The sequence below is a fragment of the Ranitomeya variabilis genome, chromosome 3, assembly GCF_051348905.1.
Source record: "Ranitomeya variabilis isolate aRanVar5 chromosome 3, aRanVar5.hap1, whole genome shotgun sequence".
NCBI classification, from domain to species: domain Eukaryota; kingdom Metazoa; phylum Chordata; class Amphibia; order Anura; family Dendrobatidae; genus Ranitomeya; species Ranitomeya variabilis.
The window spans coordinates 395,449,748-395,475,319 of NC_135234.1; the positions used below are offsets into that span (position 1 = coordinate 395,449,748).

Consider the following 25,572-nt stretch of genomic DNA (forward strand, 5'->3'; position numbering starts at 1 on the left):
TCCTCCTACCTCCTCCTCCTCCACCTGTCCCTGGGCTCCAACACCGCTAGTTGTTGCCTGGTAGTGCTGTACGCACAGTCCCAACAGTCCCTCCTCTGTTATTGGGGTTCAGTAACGTCAGCTGTTCCCCTGCTGTGTGTGTGGCAATCCCTCCTACCTCCTCCTACCTCCTCCTCCTCCACCTGTCCCTGGGCTCCAACACCGCTAGTTGCCGTCCAGAAGTGCTGTCCGCACAGTCCCAACAGTCCCTCCTCTGTTATTGGGGTTCAGTAACGTCAGCTGTTCCCCTGCTGTGTGTGTGGCAATCCCTCCTACCTCCTCCTCCTCCACCTGTCCCTGGGCTCCAACACCGCTAGTTGCCGTCCAGAAGTGCTGTCCGCACAGTCCCAACAGTCCCTCCTCTGTTATTGGGGTTCAGTAACGTCAGCTGTTCCCCAGCTGTGTGTGTGGCAATCCCTCCTACCTCCTCCTACCTCCTCCTCCTCCACCTGTCCCTGGGCTCCAACACCGCTAGTTGTTGCCTGGTAGTGCTGTACGCACAGTCCCAACAGTCCATCCTCTGTTATTGGGGTTCAGTAACGTCAGCTGTTCCCCTGCTGTGTGTGTGGCAATCCCTCCTACCTCCTCCTACCTCCTCCTCCTCCACCTGTCCCTGGGCTCCAACACCGCTAGTTGTTGCCTGGTAGTGCTGTGCGCACAGTCAACAGTCCCTCCTCTGTTATTGGGGTTCAGTAACGTCAGCTGTTCCCCTGCTGTGTGTGTGGCAATCCCTCCTACCTCCTCCACCTCCTCCACCTGTCCCTGGGCTCCAACACCGCTAGTTGCCGTCCAGAAGTGCTGTCCGCACAGTCCCAACAGTCGCTCCTCTGTTATTGGGGTTCAGTAACGTCAGCTGTTCCCCAGCTGTGTGTGTGGCAATCCCTCCTACCTCCTCCACTCCACCTCCTCCTCCTCCACCTGTCCCTCGGCTCCAACACCGCTAGTTGCCGTCCAGAAGTGCTGTCCGCACAGTCCCAACAGTCGCTCCTCTGTTATTGGGGTTCAGTAACGTCAGCTGTTCCCCAGCTGTGTGTGTGGCAATCCCTCCTACCTCCTCCTACCTCCTCCTCCACCTGTCCCTGGGCTCCAACACCGCTAGTTGTTGCCTGGTAGTGCTGTACGCACAGTCCCAACAGTCCCTCCTCTGTTATTGGGGTTCAGAAACGTCAGCTGTTCCCCTGCTGTGTGTGTGGCAATCCCTCCTACCTCCTCCTACCTCCTCCTCCTCCACCTGTCCCTGGGCTCCAACACCGCTAGTTGTTGCCTGGTAGTGCTGTGCGCACAGTCAACAGTCCCTCCTCTGTTATTGGGGTTCAGTAACGTCAGCTGTTCCCCTGCTGTGTGTGTGGCAATCCCTCCTACCTCCTCCTCCTCCTCCACCTGTCCCTGGGCTCCAACACCGCTAGTTGCCGTCCAGAAGTGCTGTCCGCACAGTCCCAACAGTCGCTCCTCTGTTATTGGGGTTCAGTAACGTCAGCTGTTCCCCAGCTGTGTGTGTGGCAATCCCTCCTACCTCCTCCACCTCCTCCTCCTCCACCTGTCCCTGGGCTCCAACACCGCTAGTTGCCGTCCAGAAGTGCTGTCCGCACAGTCCCAACAGTCGCTCCTCTGTTATTGGGGTTCAGTAACGTCAGCTGTTCCCCTGCTGTGTGTGTGGCAATCCCTCCTACCTCCTCCTACCTCCTCCACCTGTCTCTGGGCTCCAACACCGCTAGTTGTTGCCTGGTAGTGCTGTGCGCACAGTCAACAGTCCCTCCTCTGTTATTGGGGTTCAGTAACGTCAGCTGTTCCCCAGCTGTGTGTGTGGTAATCCCTCCTACCTCCTCCTACCTCCTCCTCCTCCTCCTCCACCTGTCCCTGGCCTCCAACACCGCTAGTTGTTGCCTGGTAGTGCTGTACGCACAGTCCCAACAGTCGCTCCTCTGTTATTGGGGTTCAGTAACGTCAGCTGTTCCCCTGCTGTGTGTGTGGCAATCCCTCCTACCTCCTCCTACCTCCTCCACCTGTCCCTGGGCTCCAACACCGCTAGTTGTTGCCTGGTAGTGCTGTGCGCACAGTCAACAGTCCCTCCTCTGTTATTGGGGTTCAGTAACGTCAGCTGTTCCCCTGCTGTGTGTGTGGCAATCCCTCCTACCTCCTCCACCTCCTCCTCCTCCACCTGTCCCTGGGCTCCAACACCGCTAGTTGCCGTCCAGAAGTGCTGTCCGCACAGTCCCAACAGTCGCTCCTCTGTTATTGGGGTTCAGTAACGTCAGCTGTTCCCCTGCTGTGTGTGTGGCAATCCCTCCTATCTCCTCCACCTCCACCTCCCCCTCCTGTCCCTGGGCTCCAACACCGCTAGTTATTGCCTGGTAGTACTGTGCGCACAGTCAACAGTCCCTCCTCTGTTATTGGGGTTCAGTAACGTCAGCTGTTCCCCAGCTGTGTGTGTGGCAATCCCTCCTACCTCCTCCTACTCCACCTGTCCCTGGGCTCCAACACCGCTAGTTGTTGCCTGGTAGTGCTGTACGCACAGTCCCAACAGTCCCTCCTCTGTTATTGGGGTTCAGTAACATCAGCTGTTCCCCTGCTGTGTGTGTGGCAATCCCTCCTACCTCCTCCTACCTCCTCCTCCTCCACCTGTCCCTGGGCTCCAACACCGCTAGTTGTTGCCTGGTAGTGCTGTGCGCACAGTCAACAGTCCCTCCTCTGTTATTGGGGTTCAGTAACGTCAGCTGTTCCCCTGCTGTGTGTGTGGCAATCCCTCCTACCTCCTCCACCTCCTCCTCCTCCACCTGTCCCTGGGCTCCAACACCGCTAGTTGCCGTCCAGAAGTGCTGTCCGCACAGTCCCAACAGTCGCTCCTCTGTTATTGGGGTTCAGTAACGTCAGCTGTTCCCCAGCTGTGTGTGTGGCAATCCCTCCTACCTCCTCCACCTCCTCCTCCTCCACCTGTCCCTGGGCTCCAACACCGCTAGTTGCCGTCCAGAAGTGCTGTCCGCACAGTCCCAACAGTCGCTCCTCTGTTATTGGGGTTCAGTAACGTCAGCTGTTCCCCAGCTGTGTGTGTGGCAATCCCTCCTACCTCCTCCTACCTCCTCCTCCTCCACCTGTCCCTGGGCTCCAACACCGCTAGTTGTTGCCTGGTAGTGCTGTACGCACAGTCCCAACAGTCCCTCCTCTGTTATTGGGGTTCAGTAACGTCAGCTGTTCCCCTGCTGTGTGTGTGGCAATCCCTCCTACCTCCTCCTACCTCCTCCTCCTCCACCTGTCCCTGGGCTCCAACACTGCTAGTTGTTGCCTGGTTGTGCTGTGCGCACAGTCAACAGTCCCTCCTCTGTTATTGGGGTTCAGTAACGTCAGCTGTTCCCCTGCTGTGTGTGTGGCAATCCCTCCTACCTCCTCCACCTCCTCCTCCTCCACCTGTCCCTGGGCTCCAACACCGCTAGTTGCCGTCCAGAAGTGCTGTCCGCACAGTCCCAACAGTCGCTCCTCTGTTATTGGGGTTCAGTAACGTCAGCTGTTCCCCAGCTGTGTGTGTGGCAATCCCTCCTACCTCCTCCACCTCCTCCTCCTCCACCTGTCCCTGGGCTCCAACACCGCTAGTTGCCGTCCAGAAGTGCTGTCCGCACAGTCCCAACAGTCGCTCCTCTGTTATTGGGGTTCAGTAACGTCAGCTGTTCCCCAGCTGTGTGTGTGGCAATCCCTCCTACCTCCTCCACCTCCACCTGTCCCTGGGCTCCAACACCGCTAGTTGCCGTCCAGAAGTGCTGTCCGCACAGTCCCAACAGTCGCTCCTCTGTTATTGGGGTTCAGTAACGTCAGCTGTTCCCCTGCTGTGTGTGTGGCAATCCCTCCTACCTCCTCCTACCTCCTCCTCCTCCACCTGTCCCTGGGCTCCAACACTGCTAGTTGTTGCCTGGTAGTGCTGTGCGCACAGTCAACAGTCCCTCCTCTGTTATTGGGGTTCAGAAACGTCAGCTGTTCCCCAGCTGTGTGTGTGGCAATCCCTCCTACCTCCTCCACCTGTCCCTGGGCTCCAACACCGCTAGTTGCCGTCCAGAAGTGCTGTCCGCACAGTCCCAACAGTCGCTCCTCTGTTATTGGGGTTCAGTAACGTCAGCTGTTCCCCTGCTGTGTGTGTGGCAATCCCTCCTATCTCCTCCACATCTACCTCCCCCTCCTGTCCCTGGGCTCCAACACCGCTAGTTATTGCCTGGTAGTACTGTGCGCACAGTCAACAGTCCCTCCTCTGTTATTGGGGTTCAGTAACGTCAGCTGTTCCCCAGCTGTGTGTGTGGCAATCCCTCCTACCTCCTCCTACTCCACCTGTCCCTGGGCTCCAACACCGCTAGTTGTTGCCTGGTAGTGCTGTACGCACAGTCCCAACAGTCCCTCCTCTGTTATTGGGGTTCAGTAACGTCAGCTGTTCCCCTGCTGTGTGTGTGGCAATCCCTCCTACCTCCTCCTCCTCCACCTGTCCCTGGGCTCCAACACCGCTAGTTGTTGCCTGGTAGTGCTGTGCGCACAGTCAACAGTCCCTCCTCTGTTATTGGGGTTCAGTAACGTCAGCTGTTCCCCTGCTGTGTGTGTGGCAATCCCTCCTACCTCCTCCACCTCCTCCTCCTCCACCTGTCCCTGGGCTCCAACACCGCTAGTTGCCGTCCAGAAGTGCTGTCCGCACAGTCCCAACAGTCGCTCCTCTGTTATTGGGGTTCAGTAACGTCAGCTGTTCCCCAGCTGTGTGTGTGGCAATCCCTCCTACCTCCTCCACCTCCTCCTCCTCCACCTGTCCCTGGGCTCCAACACCGCTAGTTGCCGTCCAGAAGTGCTGTCCGCACAGTCCCAACAGTCGCTCCTCTGTTATTGGGGTTCAGTAACGTCAGCTGTTCACCAGCTGTGTGTGTGGCAATCCCTCCTACCTCCTCCTACCTCCTCCTCCACCTGTCCCTGGGCTCCAACACCGCTAGTTGTTGCCTGGTAGTGCTGTACGCACAGTCCCAACAGTCCCTCCTCTGTTATTGGGGTTCAGTAACGTCAGCTGTTCCCCTGCTGTGTGTGTGGCAATCCCTCCTACCTCCTCCTACCTCCTCCTCCTCCACCTGTCCCTGGGCTCCAACACCGCTAGTTGTTGCCTGGTTGTGCTGTGCGCACAGTCAACAGTCCCTCCTCTGTTATTGGGGTTCAGTAACGTCAGCTGTTCCCCTGCTGTGTGTGTGGCAATCCCTCCTACCTCCTCCACCTCCTCCTCCTCCACCTGTCCCTGGGCTCCAACACCGCTAGTTGCCGTCCAGAAGTGCTGTCCGCACAGTCCCAACAGTCGCTCCTCTGTTATTGGGGTTCAGTAACGTCAGCTGTTCCCCAGCTGTGTGTGTGGCAATCCCTCCTACCTCCTCCACCTCCTCCTCCTCCACCTGTCCCTGGGCTCCAACACCGCTACTTGCCGTCCAGAAGTGCTGTCCGCACAGTCCCAACAGTCGCTCCTCTGTTATTGGGGTTCAGTAACGTCAGCTGTTCCCCAGCTGTGTGTGTGGCAATCCCTCCTACCTCCTCCACCTCCACCTGTCCCTGGGCTCCAACACCGCTAGTTGCCGTCCAGAAGTGCTGTCCGCACAGTCCCAACAGTCGCTCCTCTGTTATTGGGGTTCAGTAACGTCAGCTGTTCCCCTGCTGTGTGTGTGGCAATCCCTCCTACCTCCTCCTACCTCCTCCTCCTCCACCTGTCCCTGGGCTCCAACACCGCTAGTTGTTGCCTGGTAGTGCTGTGCGCACAGTCAACAGTCCCTCCTCTGTTATTGGGGTTCAGAAACGTCAGCTGTTCCCCAGCTGTGTGTGTGGCAATCCCTCCTACCTCCTCCTACCTCCACCTCCCCCTCCTGTCCCTGGGCTCCAACACCGCTAGTTGTTGCCTGGTAGTGCTGTGCGCACAGTCAACAGTCCCTCCTCTGTTATTGGGGTTCAGTAACGTCAGCTGTTCCCCAGCTGTGTGTGTGGCAATCCCTCCTACCTCCTCCTACCTCCTCCACCTGTCCCTGGGCTCCAACACCGCTAGTTGCCATCCAGAAGTGCTGTCCGCACAGAGCCAAACACCTCGCCAATGTGTTAGTGGGGTTCAGCACCGCCAGCTGTTCCCCTGCTGTGCAGCCGGCAACGTGTACTGCAACCGCCACACAGGCACAACAAGTTAAATTTAAGGGAACCTGTCTCCCCCCCCCCCAGGCGTTTGTTACTGAAGGAGCCACCTTGTGCAGCAGTAATGATGCATAGGGAAAAAGTGCCTCTTTTCGTGGTGCTCCTTGCACATGCTGATCCTAACACTTATGAAAAGTGTCCCCTCCTACCGTGATACCGTCCGGTTGGTGGAATTTTCCTTTGTGATGTGACGTAGCACAGCCGTCATTCTTACCCCCTTGGCGCCGTGCGCCGCCTCCTCAGCGTTGTTTGAATCAGTCCCGGAGCCTGCGCTGTTAGGTTAGCCCTTGGCCATGCACACATTTTGCGCTGCCCGTCTTCTGACATCATTTGGTGTCAGGCTGGCTGCGCCTGTGCGGCCGCGCTGGCCGAGAGCCCGCCTTGTACTGTCTTCTGATTTAATCCCACTGGGGGCCTGAGATCTATGGACATGCGCAGTGCATATCTGAACCTCCACCTCTCACTCATCTCCCTACGGCTTCTTCAAACTGTGCGGTGTCAGCTGGTCCCTAATAGCATGCCACGGCCGTGACACCGCACAGTCAGAAGAAGCCGTAGGGAGATGAGTGAGAGGTGGAGGTTCAGATATGCACTGCGCATGTCCATGGATCTCAGGCCCCCAGTGGGATTAAATCAGAAGACAGTACGAGGCGGGCTCTCGGCCAGCGCGGCCGCACAGGCGCAGCCAGCCTGACACCAAATGATGTCAGAAGACGGGCAGCGCAAAATGTGTGCATGGCCAAGGGCTAACCTAACAGCGCAGGCTCCGGGACTGATTCAAACAACGCTGAGGAGGCGGCGCACGGCGCCAAGGGGGTAAGAATGACGGCTGTGCTGCGTCACATCACAAAGGAAAGTTCCACCTACCGGACGGTATCACGGTAGGAGGGGACACTTTTTATAAGTGTTAGGTTCAGCATGTGCAAGGACCATAATTAAAAGAGCTAAGTTTACCTTTTCCAGCATTAGTGCTGTACACGATGGCTCTTTCAGCTACAAACACCTGGGGGGGGGGGGGGGGTTAAAGTTTCCCTTTCAACTTGCTCCAGTGCAGGCTTCGGCCTACACTCTGCTCCCTCTCCTCCTCCTGCTGACCCTGGGCTCTAACACCGCCAGTTGGGGCCCAGATGTGCTAGCTGCACAGAGCCAAACACCAGCCAATGTGTCAGTGGGGTTCAGCACCGCCAGCTGTTCCCCTGCTGTGTAGCCGGCAACGTGTCCTGCAACAGCCACGCAGACACAAGAACTGAAATTGAAGGAAACCTGTCCCCCCTCCCCCAGGCGTTTTTACGTTTTACAGCCACCTTGTACGACAGTAATGCTGCATGTGTGCAAGGTGGCTCAGAAACTTAATCTCCTTGCCCATGTTGAAGTGAACACGTCTAAAAATGAGTCCTCTGCGACCATTAAAACGTCCCTCAGGTGTGATTTTCCTTTGTATTGACACGCAACAAGCTCCTTGGTAGCGCTGCCCGTCTTCTGATATCATTGTTTGGCTGCCTGCGCCTCTGCGGCCGCCTTGCCCCACACAACGCCCCTCGGTGTCTTATTTATTTGGACTGCGAGGGTGTGATTGATGGGCATGAACGGTGCATTTCTTCGCCTGTCCCTCATCTCCTTCCGCCTTCCTCAGACTGTGCGGCTTCATGGCCGCGGCATGCGATAAGGGATCAGCTGACGCCGCACAGTCTGAAGCGGGTGTAAGGACCCGAGTGTGAGAGGCGAACATATGTACTGCGCCAGGCCATGAATCCCAGCCCCGCAGTGTTTTAACAATGTAAACACACTGGGGGGCTGGGATGCATGGTCATCGCAAACCGCAACAGCCGACATAACATGATGTCAGAGGATGGTCAGCGCTAACAGCCCAAGGCCAAGGGATAACACAAAAGCGCAGACTCCTGTGCAACAAATAACGATGCTCAGGAGGCCGCGCAAAGCACCAAGGTGGCATTTTTGCCAGCTGTACTGCGTCTCTTTATGAAGGGAACTCACGCCTCAAAATCAGTTTGACTGTGTAAGGGCCTAAATGTTATACGTGTTCCTTTCAGCGTGTGCAAGGAGCAAAATTAAAAGAGCAACCTTTGACTTGTGCAGCACTACTGCTGCATAAGCTGTGGCTCTTCTACTTTGTAACCCCTGAGGGGGGGTTAAAGGTTACCTTTGAAATTGGTTCAATTAGGCTTCGGCCTACACTCTGCTCCCCCTGCAGAGCCCGGGCTCCAACACCGCCAGTTGGGGCCCGGTACTGCTAGCTGCACAGAGAAAAACACCAGCCAATGTGTCAGTGGGGTTCAGCACCGCCAGCTGTTCCCCTGCTGTGCAGCCGGCAACGTGTCCTGCAACAGCCACGCAGGCACAACAGACCCAAAGCTGCCGCCAGTGCAGGCTTCGGCCTACACTCTGCTCCATCTCCTCCTCCTGCTGACCCCGGGCTCTAACACCGCCAGTTGGGGCCCGGTACTGCTAGCTGCACAGAGAAAAACACCAGCCAATGTGTCAGTGGGGTTCAGCACCGCCAGCTGTTCCCCTGCTGTGCAGCCGGCATCGTGTCCTGCAAAAGCCACGCAGACACTTGCTCTTGTACCTTCTGCTCCCCATCCTGGTTCCAGTACCGTCAGCTGGTTCCGGGCAGAGCCTTTGGCTTAGGTGCCTCCCTCTGGGTATCCGAGTTCCACCAACGTCAGGTGGTCCTTGGTAGTGCTTTCAGGCATGGGTACCTCCTGCTTAGTAACCGGGTTCCAGTAACGTCAGCTGGTCTTCGGTAGTTCCATTGGCTCTTGGACCTTCGGCTACCCATCCGGGTTCCAGCACTGTCAGCTGGTTCTCGGCAGTGTCTTTTGCTCTTGTACCTTCTGCTCCCCATCCTGGTTCCAGTACCGTCAACTGGTTCCGGGCAGAGCCTTTGGCTTAGGTGCCTCCCTCTGGGTATCCGAGTTCCACCAACGTCAGGTGGTCCTTGGTAGTGCTTTCAGGCACGGGTACCTCCTGCTTAGTAACCGGGTTCCAGTAACGTCAGCTGGTCCTCGGTAGTTCCATTGGCTCTTGGACCTTCGGGTAGCCATCCGAGTTCCAGTTCCATCAGCTGGTTCTCGGCATTTTCTCAGCCTTCTTGTACCTTCTGCTACATTTCCAAGTTCAAGAGACTAAACACGATGACCCAGAAGACCACCCCTAAGATGACGACGACACCAGAGACGACAACCACCGTGATGACGACGACCCTGGAGACGATGACCCTGAAGACCACCCCGATGACGACGACCCCGGAGACGACGACCCTGAAGACCACCCCGATGACGACGACCCCGGAGACGACGACCCTGGAGACGACGACGACCTGGAAGACCGAGAAGCAGAAGAACAAGAGGCTGCAGAACAAAGAGCAGAAGAACATTAAGCATAACACTAAATATCAGAGCAAAAAATATTATCTAAATTATAAGCAGAAGAAGACTAAGCAGTGTATGGGGGTGAGTCCGTTCCTCCTCGTGGTGCCCCTGGATAAAGCCTGATGCTGCAGGCCAAACTGAACGCGGACAAATGTAACTCTTTTGTGACAGGCAGAACGGAAGGTGTAATCTTCAAACTTTTATAGATAACAACTACGGGAATGCCTGCCACAAATAAGAATATGATGAAGAAGTAGAATATGATGAAGATAATAGTAAAATAAAAAGAATATGAACAATGTAACCAAAAAAATAATAGGTAGAAGATGAAGAAGAAGATGAATAAGGTGAAGAAGTTGATGTCAAAGAAGCTGATGATGAGGATAATGAAGAAGAAAGTGTGGGAGAAGTAAAAAAGAAGGTGAAGGGCGTGGAAGTAGTGAAACATCAATATCTGACAAAATAAAAAAAAAATTAACATAGTCAAAATCTTTCTACCGCCGAACGTCATAAAAAAAAAAAAAATCCTGCTATTCTATTACATTGGGCTAAACCTCTGTGCCTTTAATGTCTCCGCCACGTCCCTCAATACATCCTACATTATTCTTAGTTGTTTTCCTTCATGTAGAATGAACCTACAAGTTTATAAAGGGTTTATTTTAATTCCGATATTTTCGTCCCATTGACTTGCATTGGGATCGGGTATCGGTATCGGATTAGATCCGATATTTTGACGGTATCGGCCGATACTTTCCGATACCGATACTTTCCGATATCGGAAAGTATCGCTCAACACTAGTTATCACCTATACATTGATACCTTTTACACCAGCATCCCACTCTTCAAGGCCCTCTCTGCCAGAGGTATAGCTGCTTATGGCACCGTGCGAAAAAATTCAGCGAGGCCTCCCTAAGCCGCTAATTGGGCAAATGCTGAGAAAAGGGGAAAGCAGAGCCCAATGCAGCAACAACATGCTGGTGGTCAAGTATAAGGACAAAAGGGATGTCATTATCCTGACCACCATACACCGTGACAAAAACTCCCTTGTCACTGTTCGTGGGACCACAGCACAAGTCCGAAAGCCAGATTGTATTTTGGATTACAATCGGTACATGGGGGGTGTGGATCTTTCAGATCAGGTCCTCCAACCATACAGTGCCATGCGAAAAGCCAAAAAATCGTACAAAAAATTGGCCGTACACATTGTACAGATGGCACTGTACAATGCTTTTGTGCAGTCCCGATCTGCAGGCAATACGGGGACCTTCCTTCAGTTTCAGGAGGAAGTCATCAAGGCCCTAATATTTGGCACTCAGGGAGGTGAGGGCCCCAGTACTTCTGAATCTGATAGTGCCCGTATTGTCCCAGGTCAACATTTCCCAGGACAGGTTCACCAAGGAGCGAGGACAGGCCAATCACAAAAACGGTGCAGAGTATGCTCCAAGAGGGGAATCCGAAAGGACACGACTTACCATTGGGAAATCTGAGAAACCTGGCCTTTGCATTAAGGATTGTTTCAAAGCGTACCACACGTCCACAAATTAATAAAATTGGTTTATACCTTTTTGACACAACACATCTATAATCTGATGTACCGAGCACATCTTACACATACCGCCACATTATAAATTCATACACTAAAACCAAAAGCATTATAGTTATTACTATAAAACTATGCCTCTAGATAAATTCCTTCAGAGGTGTAGTTTCCAAAATGGGGTCAATTGTGGAGAATTTCCACTGTTAAGGCACATCAGGGGCTCTGCAAATGCAGCATGATGTCCACAGACCATTCTATCAAAGTCTGCAATCCAAAACGGCACTCCTTCCATTCTGAGCCCTGCCATGTGTAGAAACAGTGGTTTTTCCCCACATATGGGGTATCGGCATATTCAGGAGAAAATATGCAACAACTTTATTGGTTTATTTTTTCCCGTTACCTTTGTGAAAATAAAAAAATTGGGGCTAAAAGATCATTTTTGTGAAAAAAATGTGATTTTTTTTTCACGGCTCTACGTTATAAACTTCTGTGAAGCACCTGGGGGTTCAAAGTGCTCACCACACAGCTACATAAGTTCGTTAAAGGGTCTAGTTTCCAAAATGGGGTCACTTGTGGGGGTTTTCCAAAGTTTAGGCACATCGGGGGCTCTTCAAACGCAACATGGCGTCCACTCTCAATTCCAGCCAATTTTGCGTTCAAAAAGTCAAAAGGCGCTCCTTCCCTTCCGAGCCCTGCTGTGCGCCCAAACAGTGGTTTTCCCCCACATATGGGGTATTGGCGTATTCAGGATAAATTGCTCACCAACTTAAGTGGATCATATTCTTTTTTTACCTTTGTGAATATAAACAAATTGTTGCCGAATGATCATTTTTGTGACTAAAAAGTTAAATGTTCATTTTTTCCTTCCACATTGCTTCAGCTCCTGTGAAGCCCTCGAAGGGTTAATAAACTTCTTGAATGTGGTTTTGAGTACCTTGAGGGGTGCAATTTTTGGAATGGTGTCCATTTTGGGTATTTTCTGCTATATAGACCCCTCAAAGCTTCAAGTGTGAGGTGGTCCCTAAATAAAAATGGTTTTCTAAATTTTATTGAAAAAATTAAAAATCGCAGGTCATCTTTTAACCCTTAACTTCCTGATCAAAAAATATTTTGGTTCCAAAATTGTGCTGATGTATAATACACATGTGGGAAATGTTATTTATGAACTAATTTTTGTGACACATCTCTCGGATTTAAGGGCATAAAAATTAAAATTTCAAAAATTTTTGCCAAATTTCCATTTTTTTTTTTTACAAATAAACGCAAGTTAAATCGAAGAAATTTTACCACTATCATAAAGTACAATATATCACGAGAAAATCTCAGAATCACCAGGATCCGTTGAAGCGTTTCAGAGTTATGACCTCATAAAGTGACAGTGGTCAGAATTGAAAAAAATGGCCTGGCCAGGAAGTTGAAAATAGGCTTCGGGGTGAAGGGGTTAATTTACAAGGTCTAGTGTGAAGCATCCATAAATATCAATATTAACAGAAATAAACACTTGAAATAGATCACTCTGTTTGTAGTGACTATCTAATATACGAGTTTCACTTTTTGTGTGTATAAATTAACTTTTTGATGATATTCTAATTTTGTGAGATGCACCTGTGTTTCTGATGGTCTTCCCCCGGAGCTCCTGTTGGTCAGGCAAGTTTGCTGGCCAATCAAGCACAGTGATACTGTTGTTTTGAAACCACTTTTGGCAGTGTGAACAGGTGCCAAGTCTGTCAAATAAAGCTGTCATGTGCCCGGAAAGGTGTGGGCTCAGTGCCGGAGCCTGCACCAAACAGGAGGAGTCCGACATGTGAAAACTATTACGCCACATGTCGGAAAGGGGTTTAAATGGTATTCAACAAGCCCAGGTAGAGGAGATGTAGACATACATACGGTTTGCAAGAAGCAAGTCTTTGAGCTGGTAAGAATGAGTGTGAGATTTTGATTGTTTTTTCATGGGTTGCACAGTAGACCAGTTCCTGAGGAAAACCAAAGTGCAAGAGAGGCGGCTGGATGTGGACTATGCATACCACTTAGTCTGCCACCGGCCCAGAGTCAGAAAGGGAAAGGAAATACAGGTGAAACCTACATGTGCTTTATATGATCTAACCGAACCTTTTTTTTTGCTCATGTGGTATTTGGTAAATATGCCAATCACGCTTTGCTGGTTACGCATCAGCATAAGCATTATTTTACTTTCAATGTAATTATGTATTCAAAAAGATGCATAAAGTAAAAACAAATATAATAGAACCTTCTACTGGGTGCCCTTACTCTATAATTTGTCATTCACTATGAAAGTGATGGCTTTTTATGAAAATTAATTTATCACAAATTGTAGGGGACTTTCTTTGCACAAAAAGTTTCTGATATATACAAGGGGAAACCATGACATCAATGTGCCACATTAACCCCTTAATGACCAAGCCAATGTTTACAATTCTGACCACTGTCACTTTATATGAGGTCATATCTCGGGAACGTTTCAATGGATCCCAATGATTCTGAAACTGTTTTTTCGTGTCATATTGTACTTCATGTCAGTGGTAATATTTCTTCGATATGACTTCTGTTTTTTTTCATAAATAAACGTAAGTTTTCAAACTTTAAATTTTTGTGCCTTTAAATCAGAGTCATATTGCACAAAATAGTTAATAAATAACATTTCCCGCATGTCTACTTTACATCAGCACACCTTTTGAAGCAATTTCTTTTGTTACGACATTATGAGGGTTAAAAGTTGACCAGCGTTTTCTAATTTTTCTAACAAAATTTGCAAAACCATTTTTTTTAGGGACCACCTCACATTTGAAGCGAGTTTGGGGGGGCCAATATGACAAACTACCCAAAAGTGACACCATTCTAAAAACTACACCACTCAAGGTGATCAAAACCACATTCAAGAAGTTATTAACCCTTCAGGTGCTTCACGAGAACTAAAGCAATGTGGAAGGAAAAAATGAACATTTTACTTTTTTAGCAAAAATTTTTATTTAGACCCAAACCTTTTTTTATTTTCACAAGGGTAACAAGACAAAATGGACAACAAAATTTGTTGTGCAATTTTTCCTGAATACACTGATACCCCATATGTGGGGGAAAGCCACTGTCTTGGTGCATGGCAGGGCTCAGAAGGGAGGGAGCACCGTTTAAAAATTGGCTGGACTCAATGGCAGGCGCCATGTCACATTTGGAGACTCCCTGATGTACCTAAACAGTGGAAACCCCCCAATTTTAACTGCAACCCTAACACAGCCCCAACCCCAACACTACAAGCCCCAACCCCACAAGCCCCAACCCCAACGCTAACCCTAGCCCCAACTCCAACGGAAAAAATTGATTTTATTATTTTACCTAATTAAGAGGGTGATAAAGGGGAGTTTGATTTACTATATTTTTTATTTTGATCACTGTGATAGGGTCTATCACAGTGATCAAAATGAGCCAATAGGGAAAATCTTTTGTTGCCGGGTCCCGACAGACAGATCTCGGCAGGCGGCCAAGATTTTCTTCCTGGAAGACGCCGAGGGCCAGGGGGATGCCGGAGGTACCGGGCAGGCTTAGGGGACCCCATTTCTCTCTACTCTGGTATGCTAGATCATATCAGAGGAGAGAGAAATAAATGGGAAATCGGACTTTATTGTGATTGCCATTATTCAGTGAAAAGCGGTGATCGCAACACTGGGGATGGTAAAAACCAACCAGAATCATGATATCCGTGGTCTCAGTTACCCCCGGTAGCCGAGACCTCAGAGATTTTCGGATGCTGCTAGGCGGTATACCCTTATTTCTCAATGAGGAATAAGTACCCTTAACTGCTGTTAAAAGGCGTATCGGTGGTCGCTTAGGGGTTAAGCCCTATCCAACATGTGGCATAATAGTACACACATGTCGGACTCCCCCCTGTTTGGTGCGAGCTCCAGTGCTGAGACCGCACTTTTCCGGACACATGACCGTTGATCTATTCAGTTGACATGTGCCCGCAACAGCCGTGGGTGGAATCGCAATCCACCAGCGGCTGTTAACTAGTTAAATGGCGCTGTCAATCTCTGACAGGGGCTTTTAACTCACGCTTACAGGAAGCGCGTCACTAATCCCACCCATCAGTAATCCCGTCACATGATCGCGGGTCATTGATTGGTCAGCATGACAACCAGAGGTCTGCAGAAGACCTCTATGGTTGTTATTGCTAGACTGCTATGAGCGCCGCCCCATGGTCGACGCTCATAGCAGAGACGATCAAAAGTACTCTTCCATGGAGACTATTGAAGCATGCAAAATGTAAAAAAAAGGTTTTTAAAAATATTTAAAAAATAAATACACAAAAGTTCAAATCACCTCCATTTCGCCTCATTCAAAATAAAAAAAAATCAAATATACACATTTCGTATCGCCATGTTCAAGATTGCCCAATCAATAAAAAAAAAAAAAAGAATTAACCCAATCGCTAAAAGGAGTAACTAAATAAAAATTTAAAATGCCAGAATTACTTTTTTTGGTCACAGCAATATTGCAATAAAATGCAATAAGGGATATTGCACTTATTTTTGCAATTTCACCACACTGATTTTTTTCCCCGTTTTTCAGTACATGGTATGTTAAAATCAATGCTGTCGTTCAAAAGTTCAACTTGTCCCGTAAAAAACAAGCCCTCACATGGCCATATTGACGTAAAAAAAAAAAAAAAAAAAAGTTATGGTTCTGGGAAGAAGGGGAGCATAAAACGGAAATTCAAAAACTGAAATACCCCTGGTCGTTAAGGGGTTAAAAGGAATTTGTCAGAAGGTTTTTGTTATGTAATCTGAGGGCAGCACGAGATATTGGCTGAGACACTGATTTCAGTAATGTGTCACTTGTTTAGGCTGTGTTCAATTTAAATACAATGAGTATTTTATCAGCAGGAGATTATCACTACCTGACTAGCTCCTGCATTCCTCCTTGTTCAACCCTGCCCACTCACCTGATTAGCATCTGTATATTGATAGTAAGCCGATAATCAGATGAGGGCAGGGTTAACTTTTCTGAGCTCTGCTACATGCCAAATCTAAAAACTCTGATTGCATGGCAACTGCTGCATCCTGTAAACTAAGTGATACCTCATTGAAATCAGGGTTTCTTTCTCTACGCGATGTTGCTCTCAGATATGATAACAAAAACCTGGTGACAGATTCCCTTTAAACTGCCCTCATTAAATTATTTCTCTTTTATTACGGCATTACAAACATGCTTGTATATAAACTTTCTGGAAAAAACACAGTATATAAAACTAACTTGACATGGCCAATATACTCTTTCACCATAAATAATGGGGGATCCTATGTATAGTCACACATAAATGCCCTCTTTGGCATATCAATCCTACTACTACTGGCCATTCACAGCAGATTATGGCTAATGCCTAGTTATAAGAATATTCATCCTTTGCTGCCTTTTAGAAGTTGGTAAAAGCAGGCTGTGAGACAATATAGGAGAAGTAATGGCGGGCATATTGATTTCGCTGTAGCTTGACGTTAGAGGACAACTCGGGAGTCTTACATGGTCAACATTTTTTTTTTATCCCTAAATGTTTATATAATCATGTTGCTCTCTAAAATAAAATGTAATCTTTGCCTTCTTCCAATGCAATCTGTTTCTGGACTGAAAAATCACTTAATTCATATGCAAATGAGGCTTAAATGCTCTGGGAGTGTCAAAGCAATTACCAAGCTATGACCAACTGCTCTGCCCTCCCAGGCCAGCCTGCTCACTGGCTAATAATACAGAAAAGAAGCTGTCAGTCAGAGAGCAGTAGGGCAGGGTGGGGAAAACAGACTGGGAGGCTGAGGTTAGGCTTAAAGGGGTTGTGCCACAAACAAAATACATTTTAATTAAACAGATCTTGTAATAAATATAAGTTCTACAATCAGATGCTCTTTTGCTTCCTCCCCTGCCCTGGAGCTGTGGTATGATCAGACCATGTTCCTGTAAGGTCAGGGGCACATTTATAAGATTCTCTCAGCACAGGAACATTTATTTTTCAACACATCCAATTGTGGAAATTATTATTCCAAGACCTATTCATTAAAACTTTAACTAAAATTAACTCTGTTCATTGAAAAACTCATTTAAGTGCCCTGGGAGTGTCAAAGCAATTGCCAGATTTGCATATAAATTAAAATAATGATGCCAAAGGGGAGTAACAGATTGCATAACTGAAGGTGTGAGTAACATTATTTTTTGTGGACTAACGTGAACATATAAAAAGTTTGGGTAAGAGTTTGATTCTAACAGATTTAAAAAGAAAGTGTAATCCAGGAGTGATTACTTAAACTATGTAGAGGCAGTTTAATCGTTAAGTGAAAGTAAGCTATAAATAAACTTGTGATACTAGAAGAACTTGTAAAACAAAAAATTTGCACAAAAATCTAGGTCAACTGCTGAGACTGCCAAGATCGAAAATCTGAAGGCAGTTTGCCATTAGCTAATAGAGCACATGCCTGAAACTACACATTGTAAGTCAAAGGACAAGATTTTTTTTGTATTTTCAGACAGGTTTACCTATGTGACGTCTATTATACTGGTAAGCAGATTTCATACCATTAATTTCCAGAGCGCTTTACAGACATTTATCATTGCTGTCTCCTATGGGGCTCACAATTTACATTCCCAATCAGTATACATTTGGCACGTGGGAGGAAACCCACACAAACACGGGAGAACATAGAGAAGCCTATACTGTCAGAATTCAGTTAAGCCTAATACTACCAATGGCAAGCATTAAGGCCAGATTCATTAAGACTGGCATTTTGTACACCTGTCTTAATGAGGGGCGTGCAGCAATAAGATGCTCCGATTTCATTATTAGGTGCACGCTACTTAATGAATTTGGCACTTATCAGTGGCATGTTTCTTCCAAGCGTCTTCCCAGAAATGTTACTCCAATCAAGGACTGGAGTAGCGTTTCCTAAACTACAGTCCTCACGGCCCCCCCAACAAATCAGGTTTTCAGGATTTTCTTAGTAGTGCACACGCGATGAAATTAAGGCATCAGAAATCACAATTGGTTTTCCCACCTGGGTAATACTAAGGAAATCCTGAAACCATGATCTGTTTGGGGGCTGAAAGGACTGAAGTTTGGAAAACCCAACTTGAGTAACATTACTGGGGTACAAAATCGTTTTTTGAAGAACTTGATAGGCGGGTATAGCCATGCTCCATCTTGGCTCGTCCCAAGCTCTGCTCATTTTGGTGGAGCTGCTCGAAACTGAAGTGAAAACACCAAAGACACAACATACTTAGACAAAATTATTGCACAAAGCGAAGTTGCCCATTTTCAAATTGCATTACACCAGTTTTGTAGTGTGCTAAAAAGATTTTGTACAGCATTTTTAGCACTAGACCTCCATTTATATTTTCGTCAATACTGCATTCTTTATTGCACAGCAATAATATTAATAATTTCCATGTAATTAGGAGTTATAATGGATACAAAGGCGAACTTAGACTTTCAAAGTTGAATTATTTTAAATTTTGATTTATTTGATATATAAAGTTTAAGTTATATATTATTGTTTTGTGTGTGTACAGCTACTATGTAGGTCTGGATGTCTCCATGGGAACAGACTACAAACAACCTTGTGTAGTCTGATCTGCTAGCCATACTCCCTTCCATACTTCATCCAGGAGGAGATAGTGAAGCAGCAGCTGATTTTGTCGCAGGGATCACATGATGCAACAATATCACACGATCCCCCGGGGAGAGCTAGTGCCGATACCACTGGAACGGAGCTGGAACCAGAGGGGAGTATAAGTGGTATTATTTTACTAGGGGTAAATATATGGATTGATAATGGGTTGCCATAAGGTTACTCAGTTTATAGCCTGTTACCATATGGGTACATAGGCATGTATAGGAGCTGTATGCACAAAGTCATAAGAGTTTTACTAAAGATAATTTGCAGCAGCAATTTTTTGATGGGGTGGACAATATAAAATGCCATTGTAGTTCACAAGGACAATTCGCTTTTATTGAATGTGCTTTATAATATGGTCACACACACTACTTACACGCACTTTATATAATTTGTGGCATTATTAGTCCATATCCATAAATAAATAGCATTGTTTTGGCATCTTCAACATCTTTTTGATGTGTATGTCCTCTGTGTATAGTCTGAAATGAAGTCTTTTTGCAGTTTTTCATCTTGTGAAGGATGATTGAAATTAGACATTTTATAGTTACTAAAGTCTGTACTTAATGAATCCAAGCCATTTTCAGAGTCTGTGAAACAGTGGTTACTTGATTCTCCATCTGAGATGTCCATATCATCATCAATACTGCCCCCTATACATAATGTCTCCAAGGGAATATTTGTCAAGGAATTATGGTCCAGTATGGAGACACTGTCAATGTGCTCGCTCACCGACATGGATGTAGAGGAAAACATTTGACCATCTCCTGAGACCGTTCTTTGGATCTTTGTGGTTTGGTCGTTCATGTCTTTAGACGCCATGTCTGTAACTGATCCTGATGTATTTGGGCAGGTACAGCCAGATGAAGATTTATCACTGCTGGAGTTGGATGCCAAGTCTTTAGAAGAGAAGTACTCCTTACTGTCTGAACCCGAATTTTGCATAGTGGGTCGCTCCATGTAGCCTTGGCCAGCGATCGGGTAAATGTTGACTCCATCATCATCTTTATTAGGAATCAGACATTTGGTTGATGTGTCCTGTTCTGTTATTTCATCAATTTTAAGAAAATGAAAGCGTTCTGCATACTGTTTTGGCAAACACGGATTTTTCTGCCCATATTTGCCATCTGAAAAATCCTTGAAAGAAAACCAAAAAAAACAAATTCATTAGTGTAAAATAATAATATTTTAATGAAAAACAAATTCAAATCTAACATTCTTAGGGTCTCAAGCAAATATTTGGTTTTAGTGAGTGATTGCTTTAGGCCGGGGTCACACTTGCGAGAAATTCGCACGAGTCTCTCGTATTAATACCCGGCACTGCCGCCGGGACTCGGGACTGGAGTGTGCGGCTACATGTATTTCTGTGCAGCTGAACGCTTCGGTCCCGAGTGCCCTGTATTGATGCGAAAGACTCAAGCGAGTTTCTTTTGCATCACACTCGCAAATGTGACCCCGCCTAAAGCAATCACTCTCAAAAATCAAAATATTTGCTTGAGACCCTAAGAATGTTAGATTTGAATTTATTTTATTTTCATTTATTTTTTTTCATATTTGGGGGTAACAGATACAATACTCAAATGAAATAGGCATAGGTTTTAAGTGTGTCAAAATTTGGTAATATGCAAATAATTGAAATGCATCTTCCACACATCAGTGGAGTTCTTGTAATATGGTAGATGCTACCAGGACAGAAGCATGACACCAAAAGAGGCAACAGGCAATAGACAAACAGAACAAAAATAGTGACTAATATAAGTCTATGGGAGGAAATGGTATTTAAACTGGCCTGGAGATTATTTTGGAATCTCTACCACGGACCACATCAAGCCTCAAGCCTCATAGGACATATGCAAGAACGAATGAATGTTTTGCTTTCGCTTTTGTAACCGCTTATTGTTGTGTGCTATGAACTATTTTTTCCTTTTTGCAACCACATTTAAATGAACATTAAACCGATTAGTTTTATCCACACAATTCTATACTTAACTTCCTTTATACAGTCACCGTACTCTTACTTAAAAAGTAAGTGTTATTTATTTACTAACAATAAGAAAAAGCAGTGTTAGAAAAGAAAGAAAATTGTGATTTGATTTTGTAGGGAATTTTCTTGATTACATTAATTTGAGTACTGTTCTATATAGCTTGTAGTGCTTTGTATAATATAAAGGTGTGTTTTCATTTTTGCAATGATTGAGGAGGTATCCTTCACTGTGCGCAGAATTATTAGGCCCGTGGATATTTGGATAAGATCATTTGTATTCAGGTTTTCCAACTTCAATCTGTATAAACTTGAATGCTTATTGGATTAAGCAGATCAGGTGATGTGTATTTGTAGAATAAGAATATCATCACAATTTATCAAGGTGTGCAGTACTAGGCAGCTTGTTTTCATCAGACAAATTGGGCCAAAAAAAATAAAGACTTAACAGTCTCTGAAAAGTCAGAAATTGTTAAAAAGTCCTACAGAGGGATGTAGCATTCTTAAAATGTCTTGATATTGGTTTGTGATCATTGAACCATCAAAAGTTTTCTTGAAAACAGTCAACAGGGTAAAAAAAAAACATGTTAAAATAAATAAAGATACACATTAGCTATCTGAGAAGGAACAAACATGAAGTGACTAGAAACCTATTATCCTCCAGTGGTATTGTGACTCCCCAGGGTCCTGGTTGTCACTGTGGCATTGCTTTCCTCACGGGGAGAGTGATGTCACGCTTGGAAGCGATGAAGGATAACTCTCACCAGGTGACACAAACATGCAACATGTTCACACTCCAGGCCACAAGGGGGAGCTTGTGATCCTATTTCTAGGTGACTCCCCTATATAGAGATATATTGTGGTTTGGAGGGAAAGTTAGTCAGATAGTGCTGGAGAGCAGACTGAAGCAGTCTGAGGCAGGGAGAATGTATGAGGAACCGTGCAGCCACGAGAAAGTGCTGCAGCTCCTGGACAGTGATAATACCAAAAGCTGAACAGATTGTAGTGAGCGTGTGGGAGAGCGAAGCACAGGAGAGTGATACCAGTGGAGCAGAGCAATGAATTAGCTACCTCCCTGGCTGGCACAGATTACCAGTAGCCGGAACACCAAGGTTGTGAGGGAGTCAAAGACTGACAGCAGAAACCAGCAGGACAGCTGGATTACACGTCACCTGTTCGCCCGAATACCCAGGAGGGACAGTGACACATAGAGCCCGGGTCATGATAGAGATCCTGTAAAAAGGCTCGAGTCACCTGCCATACAGGTTTATGTCCCACCTTTATGGAGGACAGAGAGAACTGTGAGGACCTTATCAGAAGCCATAGGCAGTAAGGGACTACAACACCACCGCGCTATGAGGAAGGCTTTTAATTCCACCTGGTAAAGGGGACTCTGAATTCGCTTCCAAGCCGGCTGGGCCCTGCCTGTCCTGTTATCTGGAGCCCTGGACTGTGGCTGCCTGAAGTCTTCAGTAAACCAGGTAAAGAGACTGAAAATCTGTGTCCTCGTTCTTTACTGCGCCATTCACCATCTTCCATCTACACACCGGGAGCCCTGGGAATATACTTCACCTGTGGGAAGTTATACCATCTAGCTGCCATAACATCACCCCAGAGGACCCCTTAAAGCAGCGTCAGTCCTCACTGAACGAATACCACAGGTGGTGTCATGAACACAAACTGTAATCAATACCCCTTTTACATGGGTGCCCAGGGTCGTCACAGTGACATCCCCCTGTGAATACCGGACCCGTACCGGGTACCCCACGGCCCTGGCGGGCGACTCAGTATCATATTCCAGAACTGCAACCTCCCTAGAGGGCTCAGAAGTACAAGGTGTTCAGTGGTCAGAGACATGGCCAAGGTAAGGATGGCAGAAACCTGACCACCACCGAACAAAACACAGAAGTTGAAAGTCAAAAGTGAGCAAAGAAATAACTAGCCAAGAAGTGAAGAACTTCGATGCTTGGAATGGGCCATTGTCCTGCTTAAAAAATGCACTTTTTCCTGTACCACTGTTTGAAGAAGCGGTCTTCTAAAAACTGGCCGTAGTCTTGATAGCTTATTTTGATTTAATCATCAACCTGAAAATATCCATCTAGCTAATTTTTAAATAGAAGACCATAGCCGTAACGCACTTTTAGTTAGACTCAGACGCCAGCCAGTTAGAAGTCTGTGCCCATTACTAATCAAGGCACAGGTCCATCCATCTTGTCTGTCAAGTGCCACACTCATCTCATCAGTCCATAAAACCTTTGAAAAATCTGTCTGCAGATATTTATTGGCCCTGTCTTGACATTTCAACTTCTGTGTTTTATTCAGTGGTGGTCAGGTTTTAGCCTCCCGTACGCTGGCCACATCTCTGAGCACTAAACATCTTGTACTTCTGGGCATTCCACGGAGGTTTCCAGTTCTGGAATATGACTGCACTGGAAAATAATGAGTTCCTGGTGGCTTCACGTTTCTGCTAAAATCTTTGACGGTTAAGGTTTGTCTTTTTTTCTCAACAAGTTTTTTGTGACCCTGTTGACTATTTGCAACAAAACTTTTGATAGGGCAGCAGGGTGGCTAGCACTGTGGCTTTGCAGTGCTGGGGTCCTGGGTTCAAATCCCACGAAGGACAACATATGCAAGGAGTTTGTATGTTCTCCCCATGTTTGTGTGGGTTTCATCCAGGTACTCTGGTTTCCTCTCACACTCCAAAGACATACTGATAGGGAATTAGATTGCGAGCCCCAATGGGGACAGCGCCAATAAAGTCTGTAAAGCGCTGTGGAATTAATGGCGCTATGTAAGAGAGTAAAATAAAATAGTTCTGTGATCATGTTCCAATATCTTATAAATTTCAAGTGTGCTGCATCTTCTGTAAGACTTGTAACAATCTTTGACTTTTCAGAGTCAGTTAACTCTTTGTTTTGGCCTATTTTGCCTGAGCAATACAAGCTGCTTAATAATTCTGCACACCTTGATAAAAAAAAAGTGTTAATATCCTTAGGCCTAACCCTCCCTTATTACATATCCAATGATCTGCTTCATCTAATAACCATTCAAGTTAACACATTTTGGAATTGGAAAAATATGTATATAAATTTTGATATGGCCAAAATACTCACTTGTGATTCTGTGAACAATTCTGCACACAGTGTGTTTAGTAATATTGCCCCTGGCCGACACAAATTATCATGGTGGCTCAATTAAAGTACTCCAGTTTTCTCCCATTCTCCAAAAGATGTACTGTATATCAGCTTCATATTATATTTTCTCACATGGTGTTTGACATAGGGAACTTAGGATCATTATAGGCACAACAGGAGATCACTTAATTGCAACTGTATCTAATATGTATGGGTGGTCAGCAGGATTTGGCATAGTAATCTACACACTGTCAGGTTGGCACCGTTATACTGATTAAAATGATACTTTGGTTGATTAAATCCATATTATGGTTGTTCTTTAATCTTTATTTTCAGTTTGCAGTTGATGAAAGTCTTGTGCCCTAAGGTATTCATAATGCAGCCTGCTGACAGGTCACTGGTCCCTCACTGACCTACCCTCTAGTTTACATAATGAATATCTAAGATACTGAAGAATGGGACAAAAAACGCTTCTGCAGGCAGGCGCCGGCCGTTGCACCTGCTCTGCAGCATAATCGCATGGTTAGTGTGGCAATAATACATTTTCTTGATGTTATCCAGCTAGGGGAAAAAAGCAATTTGTAAACATTGATTTTATCAAAACTACAGAAATAAGCCATGTAAAATAACACATTGCTGGAATCAGGGTCCACCCCCCTCTACATTATGCTGCCCTTAGGTGGAAAAATCCTGGTGGAAGATTCCCTTTAACTCTCTCTTTAACTAAATAAATCAAATCAGCATTACATTTTTAACCTGATTAGAAAAGAAGCTAAAGGAAACTTGAGTGCCCAAGGACCATATCACTACTAATCCTATAATAAAAAATCATTTTATCCATGCTTAATAAATAACAAACAAAAAAAAATCCAAGTAAAACAATTACACATACTTGAAAGGTTGATACAATTTTAGCAGCTATTATTTTCGATTGAAACTCTTGTACTTACCAATGTTTTAGGGGTCTTGGATTTTTCTGTTATAGTATGCCAGATTAGAAAAGATATAAAACCAATTACAGCAATGATTGTAAAAATGGGTAACCCGGCAAAATATGCTGCATGATAGCTTTCATCTAAAAAGGAAATACCATATTTTATGAAATAGAAAACATCAAAACAACTCAACAACAAGGACAAAGAAAATAAGCAGTATACAGGGATTGTCCCACAAGTAATTCCTAATTTACTGTCAAGTAAAACAGAACACATTACATAATCATGCCTTCTGGTTAGAAATGGGCTAACCCGAACTATTTTACATTATAATGCCTTCTGGTTAGAGATGGGAGAACCCGAACACTGAAGTTCAGGGTCAGTACCGAACACCTGGTATTCGTGCACGGACAATGAACGCGGACTTCTCCAGGAAATCAGTGTTACTGTTTGGGTTTGGCAACCTGAACATCGGACATGTCCCACGCTGTCTATGCATGACAGCGAGATAAACATTGACGGCTCTGACCACCGGTAAGATGACAGTGTGAGCCAGCAGCTGTGACCGGTGGTAAAAAGTTTACTGCTGGTCATAGGTGTCAGCTGATGAGAGAGTACTACCATTCAGCCTATGCCTGCTGTCGCTGATAACAGCGAGAGCAGGCACCGCCGATGGGAGTATTCAGCTGGCGCATGTGCTATAAATAAAAAAAAA

At 46.4% G+C, this 25,572-nt stretch overlaps 1 protein-coding gene and 1 long non-coding RNA gene across 2 annotated transcripts in view; one reads left to right on the forward strand and one right to left on the reverse strand.

The window, feature by feature from the left end:
• Window positions 1-25,572, forward strand: part of LOC143816118 (uncharacterized) — a 336,272-nt gene that overhangs the window by 239,708 nt on the left and 70,992 nt on the right. The window lies entirely within an intron of this gene.
• IFNLR1 (interferon lambda receptor 1) overlaps window positions 15,113-25,572 on the reverse strand; it is a 79,539-nt gene continuing 69,079 nt past the window's right edge. The window contains exons 6-7 of the mRNA XM_077296112.1: window positions 24,873-24,997; window positions 15,113-19,944 (exon numbers count right to left, since the gene is read on the reverse strand). Of these exons, the coding sequence (XP_077152227.1) occupies window positions 19,252-19,944; window positions 24,873-24,997 (818 nt within the window). The 3' untranslated portion in view covers window positions 15,113-19,251. The remainder of the gene's footprint in view (window positions 19,945-24,872; window positions 24,998-25,572) is intronic.